The sequence below is a fragment of the Aulonocara stuartgranti genome (assembly GCF_965226115.1).
Source record: "Aulonocara stuartgranti genome assembly, chromosome: 22".
NCBI lineage: Eukaryota > Metazoa > Chordata > Actinopteri > Cichliformes > Cichlidae > Aulonocara > Aulonocara stuartgranti.
Window position 1 is genome coordinate 24,286,477 of NC_138957.1, and position 26,425 is coordinate 24,312,901.

Below are 26,425 nucleotides of genomic sequence, written 5' to 3' on the forward strand. Positions count from 1 at the left end.
TTGACTGAAGGCTGATGGTTGGAATGTTTCAAAATTAAAACAGCAATGTAAGTCAATCTTGTCCTTTTATTTTGATCAAGATGCATGCAAGATGTCATTGACAAGGTAAACTTTCAAGACATTAACAGTTTTAAAAACTACTTAAAGGCATTTTCAACTGAGAACTGAACCAAGAACCAATGTTGCCTGCACAGAGTAAATGGCATCAGAGAGGCCCAGTAGATGTGAACATTTATATTCCAAATCTTAAACAGAGACTTGTACACCACTACCTTGCATTATGGGAATGACTCAAATGAGTCCAAACCCTGAGTGGCAGGTTTCAGAGCAGGCAATGAGGTCTTCCTTAAAAGTTAAATAGTCCTTGTAGTGGTATGGAATGCGCAAGGTCTCATAGCAGGTGGCAGCAGTTGGATGTCTGCCATCCACTAGCTCCACTGTGAGACTTTTTGGCACAATCTCCCATCCAGTCCAGAATTTTAGGACATTTGTCAGCTCACTTGGTGTTGCTGTGAAGAAAAAAAGAGGTTTAACAACCTTGAAAAAAATCCAACCAATATATTTTTAACATTACAATAATATTGGTATTCTACGGAGCCCCGCAGGGGACACGGGAGAAAAAAAAAAAATTAAGACGGACTTTTGCGAGATCTCGCAAAAACAAACTCGGGATCTCGCAAAAGTATTGCGAGATCTCGCAAAAGTCCGTCTTGATTTTTTTTTCTCCCATGTCCCCTGCGGGGCTCCGTAGTATTCCCCTCCTGCAAAATGGCAAACCTACCATTTAGAATAAAATGCCTCATGTAGCCTGTGATTCGGCATTTATTTTGAAGAGGACAGTCATCATCTTCATCTTCTGGCCACACGATCCACTGAAGAAGGACCTGTAACAGAACAAAGTATACCCTTAAAAATACTGCTGCACATTTTTCAGATTTCCATGGATTTTGTCTCTTCTTGTTTTGGGGAGTTCCCTTCCCTATAGCCATATTTTATCTAATTAGTCACACCTGTTCTTAGCTCACTATCACCCACTTAGCCTTATGGTCCATGACTTGATTTCTTGAATAAATTTCTATAATAATCCATGTTTTGTGCTTTTTGTGTTCACTTGGATCCCCAAACCTCTACATAGTTTTGACTGTATCTTAAAAGAAGAAACTGTCTCAAACAAAAAATGAAAATAGAAATTAATTTTTTTTTTTCAAATTCAAACAACAGTAATGGCTAAATATATAATTAGAAAATGTGTATTACCAAATAATTACTAATGTATTTTAGTCATGTCTTTTTCAAATCTACAAAATCGTTTTCTATATGTAAATCATGCTTTTTGAGCAGTTTTATTTTTACAGGACTAAAGAAAAACTGCTGTAAAGATGTATGGTCCACAAGAATATGTTCATTTTTAGTATTTGTGCATTTTATTTGTAAAAATGAATACAGCTTTGTTATGGTAAGTTTATTATTTGATACATAATTCTTGGTAAATGCCAAATTAAAATTGCAATTTTTTCACTTTGTAGAATGACTCAAGTCTTCATAGTTTGCTTTGGACTACATTTTCTACAACGCACAGTAAAATGTTATTAATGAATACAGTATTTAGGAACACAAAATTTACCTCAGGATTCACAGCAGCCAACTCTTGTGGAAAGAGTAAGGGCACCGTGTCAGGTCGCTGGGTCAGCAGGGTCCACATATGGGTTTCTTTAAGTCCCCTTCTCAGCTGTTTTATCGACCTCGTCACTCTTCCAATGACCTAAGGAAAAACGTTAACTAAACAGTAACACAGAAATATTTTACTTACTTTTCAATTCACTCACAGAATGGAGTAATAATTTCTCAAACAGCCATCTCCTGTTGTTCTCTGTCAAGGGGGGGAGGTCCCATGCATATGCCAGATCCTGAACACGTTTTCTCTCTTCATCCGACAGCTTGGATTGCCCTTCAAGCTGTAACCCATAAGACAGTAATTCAGACAGAAACAAGAACTATAAATTCCTAATTCCTCATACATAAAATTTTTTAAAAAAGACAAGTTTAAAGTCTCAGACCATGTCTCAATGGCAGAGTTTTTGATCTAGAACAATTTTAAAGGATTAGTCCAGGTTAGACATGTTTATAACTCATACGGGGCAATGTATAAACGTTCCCTCATTTAAACATAAAAACCTACAAGCTGAATTGTCCCTCTCAGGTCTAGATCTGGACAGTCCTCGGGTGTAACGGTGGCAGTTTCAGGACTACCACCAAGTAGGACATGCACAACGGCTGGGCTAAGTCCAGATAGGCATGGGCCTCCATGAAGAAAGGAGTGCCCTACCATCCTCCCTGCCATAAGGAACATATCACTCTCCACAAGAAAGTGAGCTGCTGATGGTATGTAATGGCCTGGCTCTCCCTCAAAAAGTGGAGTAACATTAGAGTTTGCTATGAGATAAATGAAAAGAAAGGAAAAAAAAAAAAAAAAAAGAAGATTACTTACACACAATACAGAGGTTTTCACAAAATAAAGAGACAATTAACTTGTGAAAAGTTATACAATATAATGATCATCAAACATAGGTACGGTCAACCAAAACAAACTAACCAAAATTGATGCAAAAACCAGACATCAGCTTCTCCATGCATGTTGATAAGAAAAAACGTATTACTCCTTGTCCGATAGCTGTATCCCCTGTTAGATCACCAAAATAAAATACAAATAATACAAATAATTATTTCAAGATATATTTATGTATCATTTTCAGAAAATTTACCCTCAAGCCTGCACTCCAAGGGACGTGCCCATTCAACATTGGGTCTCTTGTAGAATGAGATGAGGGCCATGTCCTGATCAGCTACACTTTGTCTGATGTCCATTGTGAGACGTAATGGGCTCTCCATTTCATGCATGTCCAAAGCATTCTTTGCACATTCATATATGGCCTTTGAAGAGTCCAAAACAGTTAACCAGCCTAAAAGAAAATAGAGGTGATTATAATTGGATATAGTCTGTATATCAAGTTCTATCTAGATACTATTACAAAAAGATTGTTTTATCCTTTGAAGGATTGTCTAAAGTAGTTTGAATATGAGGCTATCAAAAATAAGAAATCCATTGAATGGATACAAACTAATGGTTTGATTTCCAGGAATTGTTCACATTAGCTGTTGATTGTTACTAATCAACACCTTCCTTACATAACCTGTGACTAAATGATTGACCTACCATCCCTGACTTCACAAGTAGCTCCAGATGGTCCTGGCATATCTGCTAGCCCTTCCTCAATTATTGTATCTTCATGCCCCTTTTCATTTCGTGAGCTACTATCAAAATATGTTGTTAAATTTCATTCAAGGCTTAAATCCAATGACGACAAAAATTGCAATTTTTGTTGCTAAATACCTTTCTCCACATGAAGAGGCATGCAGCTCAATGAGGTCAGAGTGAAACATATCTGTGCAGACAGGACACTGCTGCAATGGTGCTGTTGTGCAATAAATTTTAAAGGACAAAGTTTAATTTTTTTAACATTTAATTTTTCCTTCTAGCTAGCTCTTAACACTTTATGTTTTTGGGTAATATGTTAGTATGAAATTGTCAAAAAAAAAACCTACATTCCTTTTCTGTAGGTTCATCACCATCTAAATTCACCACAGTACTTTCACTGGGAGTTTCCAAAGGAGGACAGGATTTTAGGTGTTCTGACAGAAGTTGCAGTGGAACACCTATGCCACACTTCTGGCATTTTGCTTTTGGCATGCATCTGAAGGACTCATCGCTTAGTGGTACAGGGTCATTGCTAAGTTCCTCTTGAATAGGAGCAATATATACATTTTTACCCCCACGACTGGCAGCCTTTAGGATTGTCCCTGTATAGCCAATATCAGCTGGAGGAACCAGAGAGAGTTTTCGGCTTCCCCAACCACCTGTATAAAAGCAAATTGCAGCAGATTATTCTGATCATGAAATATATCCAATGCCTCAAGAAAAGTGAAAAAGAAAAGTATCTTCAAAACTACTCAGAATTAGGAATTCACAACATGCGGTGAAAAGGAACTTGTCTTAAAAGTACTTATTAAACAGCAGGATCAGTTTCTAGTTTAATTACACAGTGCAGAATTCATACACACCCCCAGGTTTGAACAGCAGCCAGCCACCTGTTACCTCCTTCAGTTTGGGAAACAAATCATTCAGGGCGTCCCTTAACTGAAAGCAATAATACAAATACAATCTCTGAGTCCAAAGAAATTACACATTTAACATTAATTATACCCCTGTATATACTAAGAAACGGTAAAAGAACCATGCATTTACAGTGCAAACTGGATATAATAAAAAAATCTTTTTCAATCCAAAATTTACAGTTACATTTTCATGATTAATGATGAATATCCAATAATAATATTATTTTTTGTAAATGCCACCTGTGACTTGCAGTGATGGTCACCTTCAATAACACTTTTATTAAGCGAAAACTTCTCAGTTTTGATCAGTGAATAAAAAGAATAAGTTTATACCTCTTCATGTGTTGTGCTCTCATCAAGATGTGCTGTTCTTTGACCCATCCCTGCCTGTGTGTGGATATATTTTTCATGTTCTGTTGGGGTCTTCTCCATTTGTTTTGGGAGCAAATAAAATACCACTTCAAGAGGTTTAGGCTTCTTAGCAGGCACCAGAGATGTAGCAGGGAATCGCCTTTTCCCCTTTCCTCTTGAGAAAATACCAGGAAAAGACCTGTCCCAAACATTTTAACAAAATTATTTAAAAGCGACTATTATGAAATGCTTTTTTAGTTTGTTTATACAAATTCAACACAGCACTAACACTGCAGTATACACAGAAACACGGAAATATAATAAAAATAATAATAATAATAATAGCAGCACCCGAAAAACACAAACATTCAAAAATAAACCAAAACATCAGAACTCAAAATACTGGGTCGAAACAAACCAGATCCGTGACAGACTCAGAACTACCAAAAGTATATTTTTATGTGATTGACTGTTGTTGTAATTCAAGCCCTGAGTGTAGAGCAGGTAAGATATAAAGTTCCATCCTAAATTCCATGCTCATGCTGAGTGTTTAGTTTATGACTTTTTCACCTGGTCATTTCTTGCTGAAGGGATGGTCTTTCAGGGTTGACCAAGCTGGTACCCTGGCCACCTTGACTCTGTTCTCTGCAAGAAATAAAATCATATTCTCGTGTGTGTGTGTGTGTGTGTGTGTGTGTGTGTACACACACACACACACACACACACACACATATATATGTATATGTGTGTGTATATATTAGGGGTGCAACGATACACAAAATTCACGGTTCAGTTCGATACTTTGGTGTCACGGTTCGATATTTTTTCGATACAAAAAAAATGTTCATGCCTTTTTAATTTGTCATTTATTAAAATTATAAATATATATTTTAACTCAAAAGTACAGTTTTTAAATTTAACCCTAACCCTTGTGCGTGTTTTTTATTTTGACAGCGAATGCGCACCTGCGGACCACTTATGTGCAGCCCTGGTTATTTAGCTCGTCATATTGCAGCCACAGAAATTCTTTTGTCCATAAAACCATAAAGCTGCACTTTCTTTTTGCCTTATAGTCTGATTTGTCATAACTTTTCTTTGGCTGTCACTTCTTCACCCTGACCTGTCTTATTTGGCTCAGCAGAACTAAAATATATATCTGTCTGTGAAGGTTCTCAGTCATCCAGGTCATCGTAGTCAAATATATATCCTGCTGCTTTTACACGCGCACTCACATAAGCTCAGCGATTCTCTGCGCGATCAACCTCTCACATGTTTAAGCTTGCTGCGGGAGATTTCACTTGTCATGTTTGCATAGTAAGCTAACAATTAATAAGACGATGTCAGAGGAATTGGTGCACAAATTATCATCACTCACAGATCAGTGCTGTCGCTCTCTATACACAGTTCGCATGATTGCAAAGTGAAAGCAAAAAAACAAGCGCAAATTCAAACGCGATTTCAATATGTCACATATTGACAGTGGCTCACCGATGCCAATGACATAATTACCCAGCTACATTTCTGAAAGAATGCAAAAGCATTGACATATATTTTTCCTACAATAGCCCGACGGGCAGGGAAGAGATAGATTTTGGTAGCCCGACTGAAAATATCGCTAGCCCCGGGACGTCGGGCTAGCGATATTGCAAGCCCTGTATCTGATTGAGGAATCACTCATCTTTGGAAAAGAGAGTTTATTACAGAGAAATGGCTCTTTCCAAAATAAAAGCTATACTATATGCTTCTTCTGGGCTATATTCTCAGCAGCATATTAAACACATAAGGAGAATCATGTGCCAACAGCTGTCTAAATGACTCGGCTAAAGTTAGTAGCATGCTTGCTTGTTTTTTTCTGCTTCCACTTGTCTTTGCACTAGGATGATGTCGGCGTAAATGTGGAGTCATATTCGTTGTGTTCCCACTAGTGCTTTCAGGTTAATCTCGTTGAAATGACCTTAACGCCACAACACGGCAAATCTCCGTTAACGAGCTACCGCCGATCGCCCCGTGCATGGGGCTAGATGGCCAACATGTTAACGAGCTAACTGCGCTAACACACTAGCTCCCACCCATGTAATTGAGCATTGCATGGCAAACATACTGTTTTACTTTAGTCCATGACTCGCTTACCTTCAGGGTCATACGTCACATGAAAACCAAAATAATTCCAAACGCCAGATCTGAGTGCCCTGCGCTCTTCCTTCTGACGATGCTGTCTGTGTTGAGCGCTCAGTGAATCTGCGTTCGACTACTCCGCCTAGGCTGCACTGTCGAGCCTAGGCGGAGTAGTCGAACGCAGATTCACTGAGCGCTCAACACAGACAGCATCGTCAGAAGGAAAGTTGATAAAATAAATCAAAAATTTTGTATTGTTCGATACATATGCGTACCGAACCGAAAGCACTGTATCGAACGGTTCAATATCGATACGAATATCGTTGCACCCCTAGTATGTGTGTGTGTGTGTATGTATATATATATATATATATATATATATATATATATATATATATATATATATATATATATCAATTTAGTTGAATGTAGGATTGACTCATAAGTCTTGGTAAAGTACCTTGTATTCTGATTCATCGCAGCAGCAACAGCAGGAGTTTGGTTGGATGATGTAAGCAACTGCAGCAAGTGTCTTGCTGACCGAATAATTTCATCCTGCATAATCTGAAACAAACACATAAAGACAGAAACAATTTATAAATTAACGTTCGATAAAATCTAAGAATGTATCATTTATTAGATAACAATATGAATATGTCTAACAAAAAACTTGTGTGGAGCGAAGTTACATTCAATCAAGATGGTCTGGCATGCTACAACTTTATAGTTGTTAAATTCTGGGTACAAGTATACATACCCATCTTGTACATGTTTATTATTATAATTATTATTATCCTACCCAATTACATGTTTCTTTTAATCAGAGTATGCTGTTTTAATGACTTTACAATATCATTTACATTGCGTTCCTTACATTTTCCCAAATTGTATGTTATATTAATCCTATATTTCCGTTTTAATATTTCTAATGTTTGCCTTGTTTTCTTCACTGTCTGGTCTGCCTCTGTCTTGCCTGTATGGATGCATTTACACCGAAATGTCCCCAACAAAGGATGTTTTAATTCACCACTATTCCAGTGAAACACGAGTCTCCCATCTTCCTGCTACCGGTCTGGAGTTTTTGTTCACCAAAGCACACACCAACTTCATACTGACGGACAGATCACTGCCCTTTTGCCGCCTTGTCTGACCGTGTTTTGTGGCTTTGGTTCACTTCACCTCACTCTTCCCCATTCTTGTCATTAAATCAGGCTGTTCTGCAACCATGGCAGCCATTCACTCTATGGCTTTATTCATGGTGTATTTTACCCCTTCACCAAAGGCCGTTCTCGTTTCCAACATTATATTTGCAGTGTTCGTCTATCTATCAATATCTGCGGAGTATTTTTTTTAACGAGTATCCTATTTTCTAAAGCACAGCATGTAAAGGGTAGCTCGGTTAGCAGGATGCTAGCATGTAGCGCTTAGTGAGACACGCCTCAGACGAGTTGAGCAAAGACCCCGTCTGTGTACTTTATACGTGAGCAACGGATTTAAATAAAATTAAGGTTTCAAAAGACAAACTTGAAGATAAAAAAATATATATACTCACCGGAGAGCCGCCAGGGTTTGCCGCTGCCATCTTGGCGCTCCTAAATTCAAAACTGCTTCTGCAGACAGGCATGGGAGGCGTGGAAATTGTCTTTGAGTTAGTCAAACGTTTTCCTTAGTTCGAGTAGATGATAAAAAAAATAAATGGGATTTTAAGTAGGACTAGGCGTTCTGTAATGATCTCTATTTAGGAGAAAAACTTAATCACTCACCTCTAAACAGCTCTCTTTTAGGAGACAAACTGCTGGCTAACGGTGTCATGTGATCAAACAGCGTAATTTAATTGGCCGAGAGCCACTCGACTCGATCTGGTGCTGATTGCTCTGGCTTGGGTCATTAAAGTTCATCACTTTTGCAGTTGAATTTTTGCAGGTGAATTTTTGGCAGGTGAATTTTTTTCAGGTGAATTTTTTTTCAGGTGAATTTTTGCAGGTGAATTTTTTGCAGGTGAATTTTTGCAGGTGAATATTTTTGCAGGGAAATTTGGAGGATAAAAATTCAGTGTCATAAATTCAATGTCTAAAAATACTTGAATTCTGATGATACTATATTTCTTCCATACATTTTTAACATGTATGAACATAACGCTAACTTTGAGCAATATTACTTGGATATTTATTTGATAGCAATAAAGTAAATAACAATAACAATTAAACAAGAATATTTCAAATACACAATATGTAAAGGTGAAAAAACAATATTTTCAGTTGTTCACACAGGATTAACCTGAGTGACCTGTTCCTGGACCGTTTCTTGAACTGTAATAGATTACAGGAAGTCTCTGGCAGTGTTGTTGAATCTGCCCGAGCAAGATCAGACGTGGATGGGGTGCTGCAACTGAGGTTTGTCTTTTCTGGTCTGCGAGTGGAGAATCACACAGGGTGGTCTGCAAAGAGCTTTAGAATGCTTCCTCTCACTGTCCACTGCATCATCCATCCACAGGGTTTGCAGGGCTGGCTCAATCAATGGCTGCCACACCACTAAGATGTTTTCAGAAATATGCAAACAGGAGATGGTGGATGCTTTATTATTAGTATAATACTTGTAACTCTGTAGCAGACAACAGTTTAATAAAGTGCTATGTACAAAAAAACCCAAAAGATTAGATTCTATGCGTTTCAAAGATATTTAGTTTATATATTTTATATGATACAGTACATGTGTAAGAATGACCGATGTTGTGTCAAAAAATGATCGTCTGCCAAAACTGATTTCCGGTTTTTGCCCTAAACTGATTGCTCGTATTTAACCTGCCTGCTATGAATAACTTGCTGGTCTATAATACGTGAAACATATGTCAAATGTTTCCCTCATTAATGATATCAAGTCACTTTGAGCCACCAGCAACATTCCTGTAACAAGGTAGAAGCTGCAATCAGTTTTTGGCAGTGACTTTTATATCTGCTTTATTTATCCAGTTAAAAAAAAATCTTGTTAACATTAGAAATTAATTTTTTAAGAGTAATCTGGCCAAGAGGACAGCAGACAGCGCAACAAATATATCAATTGTACCTACATTATAACCAGAGTTATACTTGAACAACAGGTAATTATTGTATATATAAAACCCCTTTGTAAACCATGTTCACCGAAGTCTATTTACTAACATACATAAAGATATTACACACAGAAACATTGGAAATCAGTCTTGGCAGGCGAACACTTTTTTGGTGTAACAGGGTCATAAATCACATTGTTATAATTACACAAAATGTGTTCTAAACCCCAGAACTGCTCCTTTTATACCTGACTTTTAGGACCTCCAAGCCTGTAGTTGTGTTCATTATCAGTTATAGCCCCTCCTCATTCTTTTCTTCTTCTTCTTTGGTGCAATACTATAAATACAGTGTACCCCTTTTGCCTCTCCCCTTTTTCTACAATTCCCCTGTGGGAGAGGTGGGTGTCATTTCTTTCCAACACCTTAAAAACACACATAATTCATATTTAGCCACCCTGATGTTTATGATTGCGATGTTAGTTCAGTTATTGTCATTATTAAGCCTGTTTTTGTAAGATGTGATAAGTGTGTAGTATGTGTGTATCATAAATGTGTTTTAGGCGCCATAAATGCTAGCATGAATATATACTCCTTGCTAGCTTGGGAGCTGTGGTGGGTTGAGCTAACCCTCTTCCCCACTGTTTGTATTTGGTCTAGGAGCTGGAGTGGGCAAATTATTTACTTGGAGGTCTTTCTTTCTTTTACCTTTTTTATCAGGTATGTCGGATTTCATGTTGTTGTTTTTGTTTTATCTTATGTCAAATATGTTACGTGTAAATAAATATTTTATGTTTAATGTAAAAATAAATGCCAGCCCCTTTTTCTACAATTCCCCTGTGGGAGAGGAGCTGGAGTGGGCAAATTATTTACTTGAAGGTCTTTCTTTCTTTTACCTTTTTTATCAGACACAACGCAGAATCACACCGGTTACACTGGCACAACGCTGGCAATAATTCAATTATTCGTGTAGTTAGCTAAGTAATTCCTAAATGCGTGTAGATTAAAGGAAATTATTTTACCTGGACATGATTGTCTCTGATGAGCCTAAGGTACAAAAAAGAATTAAAATTGTCCAAACAACGGAGCAAAATTTCTGGGTCCATTTTAAAGTTTTCGCGCTGTGGCGCTAGCGACCGGAAAAACACGCAAGTAAGGGCGGAGTTGAAGGCTAGGAGGCTGTCCACAGCCCATCTGTTATGTTGGATACTCATTGTTTGTTCAATAAAGTTTCTATGGAGAAAAAAGGGGGCTGTCCACAGCCGCTCACTTCCTGACTACCCGTCTGTCTAAGGACACTACCTTGTGACGTAGGTAGGTAGTGTCCTTATGAGCATCCTTCCCCTGAATTCGGACACAGCACATGTCTCTCTCTATGCTGACGATTTATTGCTTTTTATTTCAAACCCAAATACTTCCCTACCATCTATATTGTCTCTACTCGCGCGTCTCAGTCAAGTCTCTGGTTATAAATTAAATCTGTCCAAGAGCTAACTTTGTCTATTAAATGAAGAAGCATTCCCAATAGATTTGTCGGGTTTCCCCTTTAAAGTGGTTAAAGAGCAGTTCACCTACCCTACCTGGGTATTACAATTACAAGAAAGTATAAGCAACTTCTCAAAGCCAACTTTTTACACTATTGAAGAATGTCAGACAAAGCCTTCAACAGTGGTCACCCCTGAACACAACTCTGGTCGGACGACTTAATTCAATTAAAATGAATATCCTTCCTAAATTCTTATACTTATTTCAATCTTTACCAGTCTTCATCCCCAAGTCTTTCTTTACAACTACAACAAAAATAAATATACACTTTAGGACTCGAGGTAAAGGGATCAATAACAATTTAAAATTTATATTTTGATGATTTAATGTCTTACACGCAACCAGTGGAAAGGGGAGGGAGACCTGCTGCTTCCAAATAGAGCACATTTCATTTAGAATGTTGTAAATCCAAGCCCATTATGTATTCATGATTTGAATCCTGGGTTCAAAGCCATCAGGTCCTCAGTTTAGAAAAAAGAGAAAAGAAGAGGAGAAACGAGCAAAAGATACAGGTAAGCAGATGTGTCATTGGATAATGGCAGGTCATGTATCCTGAAACAATCAGAATCAGAATACTATTAATCCCTAAGGAAATCATGTGGGTTACAGTTGCTCCAAGAAGAAATGGTAAAAATAGTAACAGTAACAGACTAAACTTCTGTTAGGGTTCCTGGGTCAGTGACCCGGTGTTTTGTGTTTTTGGTTATTTGATTTTGGTATTTCATTATATTCTAGCTTTGCTTTACGGGTTTTTCTTAGTTAAGGTCCTCTGGGTGGGGTTTGATTAGAATTTTAGTGTTTTGGTTTTCTGTCTGTGTTCCTTTGTTGCTGTCTCCCCTGTCTGCTGTATTTCCACGTCCAGTCAGTGTCTGTGTCTGCCCTGGTCCCACGTCTCTGTTCCCTTTGTTTTAGTGCTTGCCTGTGAGTCTGTGTTATGTTTCCTGTTTTACTTTGGAAGTCCATGTCTGATGTTAATGTGTCTGGTTTTGCTTCCCCTTGTCTCGTTAGGCCTGATTTGCCCCAGCTGTGTTTCCCTCCTGTTACTCATTCCCTGATTGCTCCCTCTGTGTATTTAAGCCCTGTGTTTCTCTGTGTCCATGTTGCGATCTACCGTTTATTTTGCTGTGTGTTTTGTCAATCCGCCGGTGTTAGTTTATTTTTGACCTTTTTCCAGTTATGTTATGTTTGAGTTCAGCATTAAAGCTGTTTTGGTTTAAGTTTCTCTCTGGAGTCTGCATCTTGGGTCCTATCCCTGTCCGCACACAGCCGTCACCTAACAACTTCAAACAATACATTATGTTACAGATTTTACACATTTACGAAATAGCACTAATATATACAGATCACTCAATTATAAATATCAAGGATTAACAGAGGTGATTATAAATAAATATCAAGAAAATTAGTGAGAATATTCCAGAGTAGAAAAGAGCGTGTGTTCAGCACAATATTAATTAGTCATTGTCAATTCTTTATTTGTCCTGTTCTCATTGTATGGCGAATGATGATGGCTGTTTGGTAGCCGTTTGCATACTATGCATACTCTCTCTCTCTTCATGTATGTGCGTGTTTCTCTGGTGAAATTCAGTATGGTTCCAGGGAGTGTTCGCCCAGGGCGCCAAACAGGCTAGTGTAACCGGTTTCTGCTTCATGCCGCTGCAACAGTTCGGCCCAAACAGACTCCTCAACTCTGCGTTGTGTTTTTAAAAAGACAAGGAGTCTCTGATCGATCGTTGCCACTTTATTTCCTGAATGGAAACAACGGTGTATTATCAGTGCACAGGCTCACCACACACCACTCCGCACAGCACACTACAGCAGAACATCCCATTAGCATTCCGCTTTAGCATACAGTTTCACACATTAATAAACAAATGAAGAGTAGCCTACATAAAACTGGTGTTGGACATGTGTCCACTAAGCACTTATTACACTCTGTGCCCATCAGCTAATCAAACATGTTTTGTGTGTCTGTAGGGGAGAGTGGGGTAAGTTGTCACACTGTTCATAACTCCAACACTAGAGGCTCTATCTCAAAAATGAAATAGCCACTTTGTGTGACTTCTTCTTCTATAGTCAACCTCCTGTTCACATGTGGTCAAGACTGTTCTAATCTGAGGTGAGCACATCTTTTTTATTTTTTTGACCTAAAAGGAAAAATAAATCACTTTAAATTTTCTTCAGTACAATTTTGTTAGGTATAGATGTTACAAATTATTATTTTACACAAAATAGAGGAGACATTAACGTGTCTTTTGATACTTCAGTTGCTATGTTGAGCTAACCCTGACATTTAGCCAAAATTAGCATAAATGTCAGTTTGGGGCAAGTTGTCTCATTAACTTTGGGGCAAGTTGTCACATGTGACGACTTGCCCCAGTACAAATAAATGCTCCAAAAAATTGTGATATTGTAATTCATTTGTATTTGTAATAAGGTTTTTGAAGAAAGGAAGGAGAGTGTTACGTTTTTTTTGTCTGGGCGAGTAATTAAACGCAACAAGAAGTTTGCCCACTCACACCCCACCCAAGCAAGAACACCAACAACGATACCTTTTAAAGTGCTAAGCAGCCATTTATTTACTTCGGCAGTGAGCAATGCCAAAAATAATAAACAAAACTCCCTAGTGGTCCCTACGCTTCCCTACACAAAAATGAAAAAAACAAAAACAAACAAAAGACAATTCACTTACCTAGCTTTCTAATGAAAAAACAGGAGAAAACTTATTCAACAAAAATGGCTTCTCACGCCTACTACGCTGCTGCAGTGAAGGATATATACAAGGTGAACAAAGCGTACGATCGCTACTTGACAAATCTATTTACAGCTATTTACAAAATGGACATAATAACGCCAGGCATACACACGAAAACTCTACACTGCAATAAATCAACACACAGGTTCTTGGTTGAGTGGTGGAGAGAGGGGGCCAGGTGGCTGTCATCCGGTAGTTAAGTACTGGAGGTGATCTATTAATTATCCAATCCGAGGATAGGCAGAGATTCCACCCAGATACCTAGCAGCCACGCCCAGGTGTCCACCTCCTAGGAGAGAAAAGGGGAAAGATACCCACAGCCATCCTCTGGTGGGAGGAGTAACACAAAACAAACACATCACTGGATCATAACATTTCCCCCCACCCAAAAAAAATCAAACATTTAACCCCACACAAAAATGTTTGATTCAAAACCTAGAGAGGGCATCAGCCATGACATTCTCTAAGCCCTTTTTGTATCGAATTTCAATGTTGAAGTCCTGGAGGAGTAAGGACCAGCGCATAAGGCGCTGGTTGCTGTTCTGCATCCGAGTTAGGAACTGGAGAGGGTTGTGGTCAGAGAACACGACGGTTGGAACAGGGTCAGTCCTATCTTGACTTCGCTAGGGACAAGGCGAAGCTTTTTGGTAGGTGAGCTCTGGGCCAGAGTGCCATGAGTGTGGTTACAGCTAGTGAGCGGAGTGTGTTTGTGAGTGGTTACGAGGGCCATGCAGAGAGGTTTAAAGGGGCGGGTGCTCAAAGTTAAAAAGGGGCACATTGAACCAGGCTGAATAACAACAACACACATTCATCAAGAATCTAATATGGGAAGGGCGGGGCTGTGTTGATCTGAGACTGTAGACATTAAAAAGTCCATAGGAGAGATGGTAGCTGATTAAACAAGTGTCATGAGATAATAACAAAATGCAAAGATTGGTGACAGCGCTTGGAACCATAAGGCAACAAAAAACTGAGAAATAATTTAGGCTCTGCCTGTGAATCACTCTTTGCTTCTCTTCTTCCTTCCATCCCATCATTTCATATATCACTCTCCACTTGCTATGTGAGAACAAGGCACAACTTGCTATTGCAATAAACTATAATCTAATTATCCACACTTAACAACTCCAGCACTTAATCTATAATAAAATGATGACAGAAAAATGTTATAGCCCCTGCCTTTAGTAGCCTCACACAGCTCCTACTGTTTCCTCCTCATGTCCTTACCAGGCATGTCTGCACAATGTTATATCATGAGTAATATTTTTTTTAAAAATCCATCTAAATAAAACACACACATGTACGCGCACACTGTGACATTTTAGACCTTCTTCAGAATACTGTATATACTATGGGCATCATGGTGCTGATCCAGAATCCTTACATTATTATTTATTACTAGAGCTACAACAATAAAGCAATGAGGAGGGGGAAGTAATAAATATGAAATAATGTATTGATGATGATTCCATTTGTTTCACTATCCACTCTGTGCAGGGGCAAAGCTTATTACATTTTTAAACTGTAGAGATACAATAATTTTGCTGCTGTAAAATCCAAATTTTGTCTTATTTAAAATATAAATCTAATATAATCTGCTTCTTAATGTATGTTCTTTAAAATACAGCGTGTGTTTTTTAATATATTATAATTATAATAATGCATAATTATGTGGACATGCATATTAGATCGTTTTTTAGTGAAATATAATCCCTCCAGAAAGGCAGGAAAAGCCCTGTAACTTGCTTTAAAACTAAATATGTTCCCTAAAACGGTGACAGAGCTACAGACCCATGACAGCCTTACACAGCCAGCAGCTATGACCAGCACTACTTGTGCAGTTAATAAAAGGACAGGTAATGTTTGTCGCGCTGTTGCACACACAGCACGCTCGTTTGTTTCAGTTCGTCAGTTGCCACAAGACAACTTATCAACGTGTACGTAATAAGCCAATACTCCTGTGTGCTATACACTACAGTGTACGCTGTACACCTACTTACTGGTTTTGTCGCATCAGTCTGTGTCTCTGAGTTAACTCGTGTTTCTCCTACAGCTCCGGACCGCTAAAAATGTGCGTGCTTTTTGTGAGCTCGTTCCCGGCTCGTAACCAGCGCGTTCTGCCGTCAAGGGCGATCATTGGTTAAATGTGATCATGTGACTGATGCAAGCCAGATCCTTTTATTTAGCAAAACTGTGATTAATAGTATATATTATTGTTGAGGGGCACAGACAGGACTCCACACGCACGCACACACACACACATAAAAAAAATTATTTTTTTTAAAAAAGTTGCCTCAACAAAAGGGCACTTTGGGCACCCATCAGGAAAGGGGCGGGTGCTCAAGCCCCTCTAGCCCCCCCTCTCTGCACGTGCCTGGTGGTTACAGCTAGTGAGCTGTGTTATTGTGGTTTGCAGCTAGTGAGCTGCTCTCTTTCTTTTTGGCTTACGTTTTACTTTATTGACCACGCCTGAGTTTTGTTTGTTTTCTTAAATGGTGATAGCGGCTTGTCCGTCTCTTTTAGTTAGTATAAATTGAAACTTTAATAAAACTCTTTAATTTAACCCTTTTGCCTCCTTGACTCCTTTTTCTGACCCGGTCACTTTTTGTTACTTCCCCCTCCCCGCCTAGACCCCTCAGGGGAACGTAACAAGTGGGGGCTCGTCCGGGAACCAGGTGGATGTTATTCGGTAGTTAAGTACTGGAGGTGATCCATCAATTATCCAATCCGAGGATAGGCAGAGATTCCACCCAGATACCTAGCAGCCACGCCCAGGTGTCCACCTCCTAGGAGAGAAAAGGGGAAAGATACCCACAGCCATCCTCTGGTGGGAGGAGTAACACAAAACAAACACATCACTGGATCATAACATTTGGGAACGTAACAAAATGTTACGTTGGGCGGCCACAAAGGTCCTTCAGAGCAGGACTGACTGGGAGAATCACTCACTGGCAGGCATTGCAAAAGCTGGATTGCAGTTCTTGCTGCCATCACAACCAATGACTAGGTTTAGGGGGTGTTATGGCCCAGGCCATAATGTGTTTTGGTGGCTGTTTCTTTTTCTGTGTCTTTAAGTCTTTGCAGGTCCCTGACTGGATAAGCTGACAGCTGCTGATTGGTCCCCTGATCATGTGGTCGCTTTCAAAATCCCTCACCAGCAGTTGTCCTGGGGCAGCAACTGACAGCAGCAGCAGACTAGTGATGGGATTTCCGGCTCTTTTTAGAGATCCGGCTCTTTCGGTTCGGCTCACTAAAAAGAGCCGGCGCTTTCGGCTCCGAACCGGCTCTTCAGGTTGTTTTGTTGCTTTAATTAATTTATTATTAACAATAATATAAAATTATGCACAAAAGGAATTACTAACGTAAAAAAAAAGTGGTTTTATTTATATATGTTTATATATAGATATATGCGGTGGCCCCTAGAGACAAAACACGTACAAACTCCAAAACACATTTCTAGCATGAACTGAACTTCCAAAGCAGAGCTACTAGATCACTTAAATTACACAATTGAAAGCATGTGTGTATTGTTTGTGTATTTATACACAGGCACTCATATATATTCAAATAATTTAAAAAAAAAGTTCATTTACCTGTTATTACCACACACCAAATCCAGTCGTTGGTACTTGCTGGCTTGTGTAGCCACAAGATAACAAAGGCTCAACACTGTGCCCAGCATCCTGGAGCACTTCTGTTGTCTTTTGTACGTGTTTTGAGTTTTTATGTGCTTCTGAGTTTTTATATGCTTCTGAGTTTTTACGTGCTTCGGAGTTTGTACGTGTTTTTACGTGCTTTGGAGTTTTTACGTGTTTTGGAGTTTTTACGTGTTTTGGAGTTTGTACATGCTTCAGAGTTCGTACGTGATTTGAAGTTTGTATATGCTTTGTCTCTAGGGGCCACCGTAAATATACTTTTATTTATTCACTCCACATAAAATGTAATAAATAAATCATATAATACAAAAATCAACTATTCACATTTCAAGTTTTAACTATTTAAATTTTAAGCTTTTTCCTTTTACAAATTTAAAGTGAAAAGAACACAAAACACTGCAAACCACAACACATGTGAAAACAAACAGAAGATGCACATTCTCTGTCATATGGACCTGCATGAATAAACTTTCTGAATCCTTTATCATCTGCAACCGAAAATAGTTGTGGATGATTACTATATCTTTCTAATGTTGTTGTCCCTGCCTCTCTTTCTCTCTCTGGCTCTGTTCCTGTGCTACTGAGTGTAACTACCGCCCCTCCCCCCTCTGCCCAGCGTAAAGCACAAGGCTCGCGTGCAGAGTGAAGCGGAAAAAAAGTGCGAGAGAGAGGCTGAGAGAAAGAAAAAAAAAAACCCCACGTGACGGCTCGCGATAAGGAGCCGGCTCGCGTCGTTCACGTCAAAGAGTCGGCTCTAAGAGCCATTTCGTTCGCGAACGACCCATCACTACAGCAGACCTGACCCTGGCCTCCAAACTCTGTGATATTTGTGATTCTCTTGACCTATTGAGTTTGTATATAGTGTGTAATTTAGCCTTCACTTGTAAATAGCACCTTGTAAATAGTCACTGAAGCCGAAAGGGTGAGCTGCCTTGTTGTTTTCTGTATTGTTCCCTCCTGTTTATTCAGTTAGGGAGTTAGGCGTAGCATTTGTCTTTTGTTTGTTCTTTTCATCACGTAGGGTTTAGGTAGCACCTCCTTGACTGATTAAGCTGGTTTTGTTTGTTATTTTGGCCTTTGTTCACCCCAGAGTCACACTTCAGACAATAAACCACTGTTCATGAAGCAATTGGTTTTCCCTCTGTGTATAGTTTTGGGGACCAGGGCAGGGTCAATCCTCTTCAACTCTTATGTTATGTTCTTGTACCCCTAGACTGGGGCGTAACAGGGGGCAATTATTTGTTCACACATGGCCGGGTGGGCTTGAATAGCTTATTCTCCCCCTTGCTAATAATTGAAATCATCATTTAAGAACTTTAAATCATCATACAAAAACATGCTTTTTGTATTTGCATCATCTTCGTCTAATACTAAAATTAGTTTGATGATCTCAAACATGTAAGTGTGACATATGAAGAAAACTAAGACAGATGGGGCGAATACTTTTACACAACAGTGTTTATACACAGCATGTTTATTATCAGTTAGCTTGGTGAAAGAGAGATCATAAGGTGATAATTCTGACAAAGTCACAGTGCTTACAGAGGCTGCTTGTGCAGAAAATTTAAAAAACTTTATGCAGGAAACCATCTGAACCTTTTTGAAGCAATGCCTGAAAGTCACTGCACTTTAAACTGGGGTGCAATTGCTTGGTGTCATAGTCATGATTATTAATTGGGGTAAATGTTGAGTCGGCAGATAAGATCTCATAAATAAAACATTGACTCCCAAAAATATATATGGTATAAAACTGGTTGTAGTCCAGTTTCAAGGTGTGGTTGCTTTCCCACGGTAATCTGTGACATGCATGTAAACAACCTCACGTCAAACTAGTTTGACATGTTTCTGGTTTGTTTTGTTTTTTCCTCAAACAGCCATGTTGTTTGGGTGTGTTTACACTGTGACAAAGTCGTCCTGTTCAGTTGTTAATAAGGACAACTAAGAAGCTCGGTGTGTACCCTCACCTGGTGCAGGCGGGGTGTGCAGGTGCACCTCCTCACTGTACTCTCCGTAGCCCGCCTTGTTGCAGCCTCTCACCCGCAGCACGTACACGCTGTCCATTTCCAACCTGTCAATCACAGCGCTGCTTCCACTCACTTCGTCCAATCGCTGCCAGCCCCAGCGTGCAGCAGCCAGTCCTCCTCTGATCCCACCTCTAGACGCTCCTCCTGGTACTACACCACGACGGCGATACTCTACAGAAAAGTGCCAGGATGGTGCAGACTCCGGGGGCAGAGGGCAAGGAAGGAATCAACAAAGGCTTTCAGGAGGGACAGTGAGGAAGACTCACAGTTTTTTAAGGACGTATGAAAAAGAAAAATTAATGAATAAAAGATAAGACTGTTTTTAATCTTTATTGCTATTATAATAAAAAAATATATAAACAGCACATTAGTGACATCCCTTCAGTTTTTATTTCCAGATACTGTGCTGTATGTGGGGCTTTCTTTATTTCCTTTCACATATTTACATTTGAACCTAGCCAGGGTGTTCCCTGCCTCCTCTCTGATGGATATTTACTTTTACAATAACAGATGCAACAATAAACTGAACTTTCAAATAATGAGTTAAGGGTATGCACAAATAGTCCCAGTATGTAATAAATTGGGCAGCCAGTCATAAGAATGTAGGCCCAAAGGTGCAAGGGAGCTAAAACAGCTTGTTACAGAAAGAAAATAACAAATATGGTACTGGAAACTTTGACAATACACACATTTTGTGCTATTCTTTGGATTTACTGACAACACTGCTTATGCTGTTTCTTTATTTGGCAAGATGATCAGCTGAAAAACAAGTCAATTATAAAACATGAATCCTATATTGGAACCAATGAAGTTATGATTCCTATACATTCTAAGCCTGCTTCCTCTCCCCTGAAGCCAAACAACACAGAGAAGAATGCGCGAAGAGAAGCCTCTGAAGATTTCCCCTCAAAAAAAGAAAGAAAGCGCTAATCTAAGATCTATTCAAATCAGAGAGTGATTACTTAACGTAAACAAAAAGGAAACCTGTTATGAGTCTGGCGAGAAGCCTGCACAAAACAGGGCTGATCTGTTTCTTTCAGCAGTTCCTGCGTGAATGCCATGAGCCCAGCGTGTTCCAACAAGCCACGTCTCTCCGCCACTTGAGCAGCCAGTGCCTCGCCTCGTTTTTGCCATGCCCCCTCCAGAGCCTGGGTGAGCGAAGCGTGACGCTCGGCGAGAGCGGCCGTCAAATCCCTGATGCTCTGAGCCAGCTGCTCTCTGGCCGACACGCTGTTTACCTGGTGAGGAAAAAGCACAAAGACAAGTTTGGAGAACTAACACCAGGCTTCTGCTGGTACATTCTTAAAAAGGGTCCAAATAACATTATAAAACACTTTGAGAAAAAACACATTTTTGGAGTTATATATGAAACATGCAGCAGTTGTACATAGTATCCAATCCTAAACAGCCAAGCTGAACAAATACTTGCAGTAGCTGCTGACTGATTTTAATCCCATGTTCAGGGAGATTTTGTGGGCCAGAAGTATTAATCACCTCAGTCTGTGTGATGGAACTCTCCAGCTGGGTAATCTGAGCCAAAACTGTGTCCTGGTTGGACAGAATGTAGTTCATCTCCTTTGTAATCTTCTCCTGTCAAATTAACACCAAATAAGCGACACAGAAACAACAAATGCACGCAGATTATCAGTTTCACACAGCCACACATCTGCATTATCTTGCACACTATGCTTGTCTAACAGTTAAAGCTGCATTACTGTAGCTTTTTAAACAGCACTGCATCATTTTTATCTTTACCTTCATTGCATTTGGTGGTTGCATTTCAAATGTTAGTGAAGTGCAAAACTATTTTAGAGATCTGGACTTAGTCTAAGTGGTGCAACAATTCCTCCATGATAGCTCAGAATCTCATCTCTGCAGTCTTGCGTGAAAGACTTGGAGCAGAGTCGCTACTTCTCCAAATAAAAAGGAGCGAGTTGAGGTTGTTTATCTGACCTTGTCAGATGGCACCTGGGTGAGGTGTTCCAGACAAGTGAAAGAAGATGGAAGGATAGATAGGGACAGGAATCAAGAACCGGTTCTCTAGTCCAATTCCTTGGAATTGTTAGTCTGCCTGCCGATCGATCCTGTTTATCGGTTGCATTTGCACTTGTGCAACAATCAGCTGATTTCGGTTTGTTTGTCAGAGGAAGCAGTGAAGCAGTCTTTGACTACTATAATATATTATTTTAACCTGTGAAATGGAGGGTTTCACACTATTCACATATATGCTGGCTTCAATACTACATTCTTTGTGTGTATTCCTGCCTCTAGTAAACCTTTCACTGTGCAGGACGGAGATAGATGTCAGATTGTGAGTCAAACCTTCAGCGCTTGGTACGCCTGGGCCACTGGGAGGATTTTATGTCCGGTGTGAATGCGGCGCAGTTTGCAGAGGGGGCAGAGCAGCCGCTGACATGACCGACAATAGAACTGCAGCTTCTCCTGGTCGTGTTCTGGACAAGTCAGCACCTGAGCGAGACAGGCAAAATAGATGAGAACAATTTAATCTGAGGCACATTTTACTGAGTAGAAGAAAACAGGAATGTAGCACACAAGTGTGAGTATGCCTGGGTAATTTATTGCTTTGCCTTTTGCTAAGCAGCCAAGAGCCAGTGGAGGGCTCTGAAAAACCAAAGTAAAGTAAATGTAAAGGGGTCTCTGTATTTTCTTCTTTCTGTTGTTACAATTTAAGTGGGTCAGAAATCCATATTTTGCACATGGAAAGAAACCATAACTGTTCCATCCATGCAGTCTTACAGTAATGTAGAATTACTGTCCTTTATGCAACTTGAACTGTGCCTCACATGGCAATCACACTTTCTATATAATGCAGTGCAATATAACTACACTCAGTTTACCACTTATTTAACAACATATACAATTAATACTTATAAACAAAGCATGTCTTGTTAAGTGTAAGAAAAGACTTCATGTCTGCTGCCTCCTCTCTGATGGATATTTACTTTTACAATAACAGATGCAACAATAAACTGAACTTTCAAATAATGAGTTAAGGGTATGCACAAATAGTCCCAGTATGTAATAAATTGGGCAGCCAATCATAAGAATGTAGGCCCAAAGGTGCAAGGGAGCTAAAACAGCTTGTTACAGAAAGAAAATAACAAAGGGGCTTATTATTATATAAATAAGACTCATGCAAAGCAACTCCAAGAATAAAAATATGGTACTGGAAACTTTGACAATACACACATTTTGTGCTATTCTTTGGATTTACTGACAACACTGCTTATGCTGTTTCTTTATTTGGCAAGATGATCAGCTGAAAAACAAGTCAATTATAAAACATGAATCCTATATTGGAACCAATGAAGTTATGATTCCTATACATTCTAAGCCTGCTTCCTCTCTCCTGAAGCCAAACAAAGCAGAGAAGAATGCAGGAAGAGAAGCCTCTGAAGATTTCTCCTCAAAAAAAGAAAGAAAGCGCTAATCTAAGATCTATTCAAATCAGAGAGTGATTACTTAACGTAAACAAAAAGGAAACCTGTTATGAGTCTGGCGAGAAGCCTGCACAAAACAGGGCTGATCTGTTTCTTTCAACATGAGCCCAGCGTGCTCCAACAAGCCACGTCTCTCCGCCACTTGAGCAGCCAGTGCCTCGCCTCGTTTCTGCCGTGCCCCCTCCAGCCTGGGTGAGCGAAGCGGGACGCTCGGCGAGAGCGGCCGTCAAATCCCTGATGCATGACCGTTACAGGTCATGCATGCGGTCATGCAAGATTGTTACATGACCATTATTTATTTAATTTACTTTAATAGTCTCATGCAAAGAGTCCTCTTAAAAGACACAGGACCCCAAACTTTACATTTCATATTTTATTGTCTTTTGTTCTGCAGCAATTCCAGATTCAAAAGCAGTCCTGAGATCATAACGTAAGAAACATTTTGTAAAACATGCTGCAAGTTTTTAGAATTCTCCAAATCCTCAAATGCAAACATTCACTGTAACAGCACACGAGTGTCGTGTTTGTTAAAGAATATGTTTTAAAAAATGAAGGAAGGAGGAGTGGTTGGAGATGAAAGGAGCATTCTAGAGGGAGGGGGGAGGGGTACTGGGTGTGGTGATGTATAAAGCAGCTTTGCCACCCATTGGTTCATCACAACAGCTCTACCAAGATCAACAGTAGCCTCCAATTGTCTTAAACCTCAGCACTGGTGAGTAGAAAATCCTACAAGTGCTTTTTTTTGTTTGTTATCTGCTTTTATTTACTCACTCTAAAAACTTTTCCAGGTTTGTTTGTTTGTTTGTTTGTTTTAATCCAGCAATGCTCATTATAGTTAGTTTTGTATGAATGCACATTAAGCATTAGCAGAAAAGTATTGATGAACTGCAAAGTTTGTCACATCCATGTGGACTTTAATGCTTAAACTTCTCTTCTTGCTTATGAAACTTGATGCTGCAAAAGACTGAGCTCATTTTGTCTAAATCCCACTAACTTGTTTGGAAACTCATTTTTACGGATGCATTAAAGTTTTTGGGGGGTTAGGAGCGATTCTCACCTTTAACTGCAACCTAATTGAGGAATGATGCGGTACAGGTTTTGTGCTCTCTTTCCTTGTAACTCCCTTCGGTTTCCAAACTCTCTGATGCCAAAGTTTCTTCAGCTTAGCGCACCCTAGAGAGGGGAAAGCACTGTATGATTCACAACATAACCACTAGCAAATCTCTTGGGTTTATACAGTCAAGTGGAAAGAACGCATAATTTAGATATACTATGTTAGAAGAACAGACATCTGATGTTGCTTTGGGGACTTTAATTAAGCTGCAACCTGCTTCCTTATCTCCTTCTGCTGTTGCCATAACAATGTCCTGTGTCACTTGGCAGAGACGCTACATTAGAGACCGCTGAAAAGGGAAATAAGAGTGGTGGGGCCCAGGTGGATATCTTGAGTTTATTTTTATCAAGCTCCACTGAGAACCCAGAGAAACTTTGGCAAAGACAAACAGTAATATCAGCCACTGTTTTCTGCTATGAACTCCAGTATGCACTTGCACATGCATATGTTTTACTGCATGTTTACATATATAATTCCAGAATTTAAATATATTAGCAATGTAATTTGCAGAAGTGGTTCAAAAGTAACTGAAAGGAGCTTCATTGCATCATTATTTTAGGCAAACCTAAAATGGACCTCACAGGGTTAAACGACTCAATCTCTTTCACTCTGGTTTTACCAAGCAGGCCCTGCCTATTCCCCTTTTCCCCCCTCGTTTAGTTCTAAATAATTCCTCGTGTTCCAAATATCAATGATGTCCTTTGTTAAGATCCTACATTTGACCACAATACCACGTGATTCAGCCTAATCTGCACCAGATAATGAGTCATAGCAGAATTATGTGTAAACGTTTTTCAGAGGAGGCATCTTTCTTTAATCAGTGTGGATTTCCTGTATAAACAAATACCACTGCAGTTTCAGACGTAACATTTTGTTTTCCTTCTGTCTCCCTAAACTAGCCCTAATCATGTCTGACATCCAGCAGGCTATGGCACTGCTCATTGCCGCCTTTCATAAATACTCTGGCAAGGAGGGAGACAAATTCACCCTAAGCAAGGGAGAGCTGAAGGAACTTCTTCAAAATGAGCTTGGAGACATATTTGGCGTGAGTGGTCTCTATCCTCCTATCTGACACCCAGTAGGTTGCCTGAAAACACTGGCATACTGATGCAGAGCTTTTACTTTGAGAGAGTGGAAAATACACAGATTTTCCCCTGTGGTTTGCGTAACTATTTGAGCAGAAGTAGGCTGAGCAGTTCTTTGTTTTATGATCACTTAGTGTCTAAATTTAAGCTAACACTTTTCTCCACTGCAGAAATCCACTGACCAGGCAAAACTGGACAAGATCTTCAAGGATCTGGACACAAACGTGGACGGCACTGTGGATTTTGAAGAGTATGTCACGCTGGTCACCTGCCTCACTATGCTCTGCAACGATTTCTTCACCGAAAAATAAGGATCCAAGCGCCACCTTGCGGCCAACTGAGAGAGCTGCCGTTCGGTGACAGGAAGTGTCCCTTGACAGCTGTTTTGAAGAAGATATAAACACAAATATATGACACTGAATTCAAACTTGTACTGAAATCCAAAATGAAATAAATCTTTTTTTTTTCCTCTCTGAAAGACTTGAGTTGCATTTTGTGCATTCTTACATTAACTGGGAGAACTATTTGTTCCAGTATTGAGCAATTGCAGAATCTTTGGAAGGCTTATGATAACAAGAATGTTTGCCTCGAAAATCAAAATGTTTCTATCAGCAGAGTTCATGCTTTGCAGCTGAAGTATCGTCTAAGTTTCCTGAAGTGTCTTCAGGAAAGGAGCAATACCACTGCAAGTTCTGACAGGAAGGATGTCACCAACGCTGACAGAGATGCAGAACTGAAAATATCTACCAGAGCAGGCTTTTTGAAGTTGCACTGAAGAAACTTTTGAAAGAAGCAAGAACACAAGCCTGATCTCACTAATAAAAAGTGAACTTCTTAAGCAAAACATCCTTATATCATACATCCTTAAATTTAACACACTCTGGGTTTCAATTTGGAACCCATTTCCACACAATGAATTAAGATGTGTAATATTCGGAAATGACACAGGGGAAAAAGTACTGAATGCATGAAGAAACAAGAAACATTTAATGATGGGCAAAACTAGCGAGCTCTCTCGGGCCCTTTGCAACTTTATTGTTGCAAAACATACTGATTTCATTGGTTAAAGAAGAATTTCTAAACTACTGAAGGTTTCAGTG

General features: G+C 39.5%; 2 protein-coding genes and 1 long non-coding RNA gene across 3 annotated transcripts; 1 reads left to right on the top strand and 2 right to left on the bottom strand.

Annotated features, from left to right (window-relative positions):
- Positions 1-153: 153 nt before the first annotated feature.
- On the bottom strand, positions 154-8,566 carry LOC309698224 (uncharacterized protein). Its single transcript, XM_082520523.1, has 16 exons — positions 8,403-8,566; positions 8,192-8,304; positions 7,100-7,203; positions 5,095-5,169; positions 4,507-4,723; positions 4,120-4,195; positions 3,604-3,915; positions 3,392-3,473; positions 3,215-3,309; positions 2,763-2,960; positions 2,594-2,680; positions 2,180-2,433; positions 1,827-1,955; positions 1,625-1,762; positions 782-884; positions 154-509 (listed from the first exon to the last, which is right to left on the bottom strand). The coding sequence occupies exons 1-16, from the start codon at positions 8,449-8,451 to the stop codon at positions 292-294; spliced, it is 2,250 nt and encodes a 749-aa protein (XP_082376649.1). The 5' UTR covers positions 8,452-8,566; the 3' UTR covers positions 154-291.
- An 11,515-nt stretch (positions 8,567-20,081) lies between these two features.
- Positions 20,082-22,318, bottom strand: LOC309698042. The gene is made up of 3 exons (XR_014273992.1): positions 21,988-22,318; positions 21,160-21,255; positions 20,082-20,903 (listed from the first exon to the last, which is right to left on the bottom strand). It is a non-coding gene; the product is annotated as an uncharacterized lncRNA (long non-coding RNA).
- Positions 22,319-23,725: 1,407 nt separating this feature from the next.
- On the top strand, positions 23,726-25,803 carry LOC309699021 (ictacalcin-like). The gene is made up of 3 exons (XM_082521844.1): positions 23,726-23,838; positions 25,140-25,285; positions 25,496-25,803. The coding sequence occupies exons 2-3, from the start codon at positions 25,148-25,150 to the stop codon at positions 25,634-25,636; spliced, it is 279 nt and encodes a 92-aa protein (XP_082377970.1). The 5' UTR covers positions 23,726-23,838; positions 25,140-25,147; the 3' UTR covers positions 25,637-25,803.
- Positions 25,804-26,425: the final 622 nt, after the last annotated feature.

Coding starts and splice junctions, on each gene's coding strand:
- LOC309698224 (XM_082520523.1), bottom strand. CDS start 8,451: ATGACACCGTTAGCCAGCAGTTTGTCTCCTAAAAGAGAGCTGTTTAGA. Junction 2,681..2,762: donor CTTGGAGTGCAGGCTTGAGG/GTAAATTTTCTG, acceptor GTGATCTAACAG/GGGATACAGCTATCGGACAA. Junction 1,956..2,179: donor TGAGAGGGACAATTCAGCTT/GTAGGTTTTTAT, acceptor TATGGGTTACAG/CTTGAAGGGCAATCCAAGCT.
- LOC309699021 (XM_082521844.1), top strand. CDS start 25,148: ATGTCTGACATCCAGCAGGCTATGGCACTGCTCATTGCCGCCTTTCAT. Junction 25,286..25,495: donor AGCTTGGAGACATATTTGGC/GTGAGTGGTCTC, acceptor TCTCCACTGCAG/AAATCCACTGACCAGGCAAA.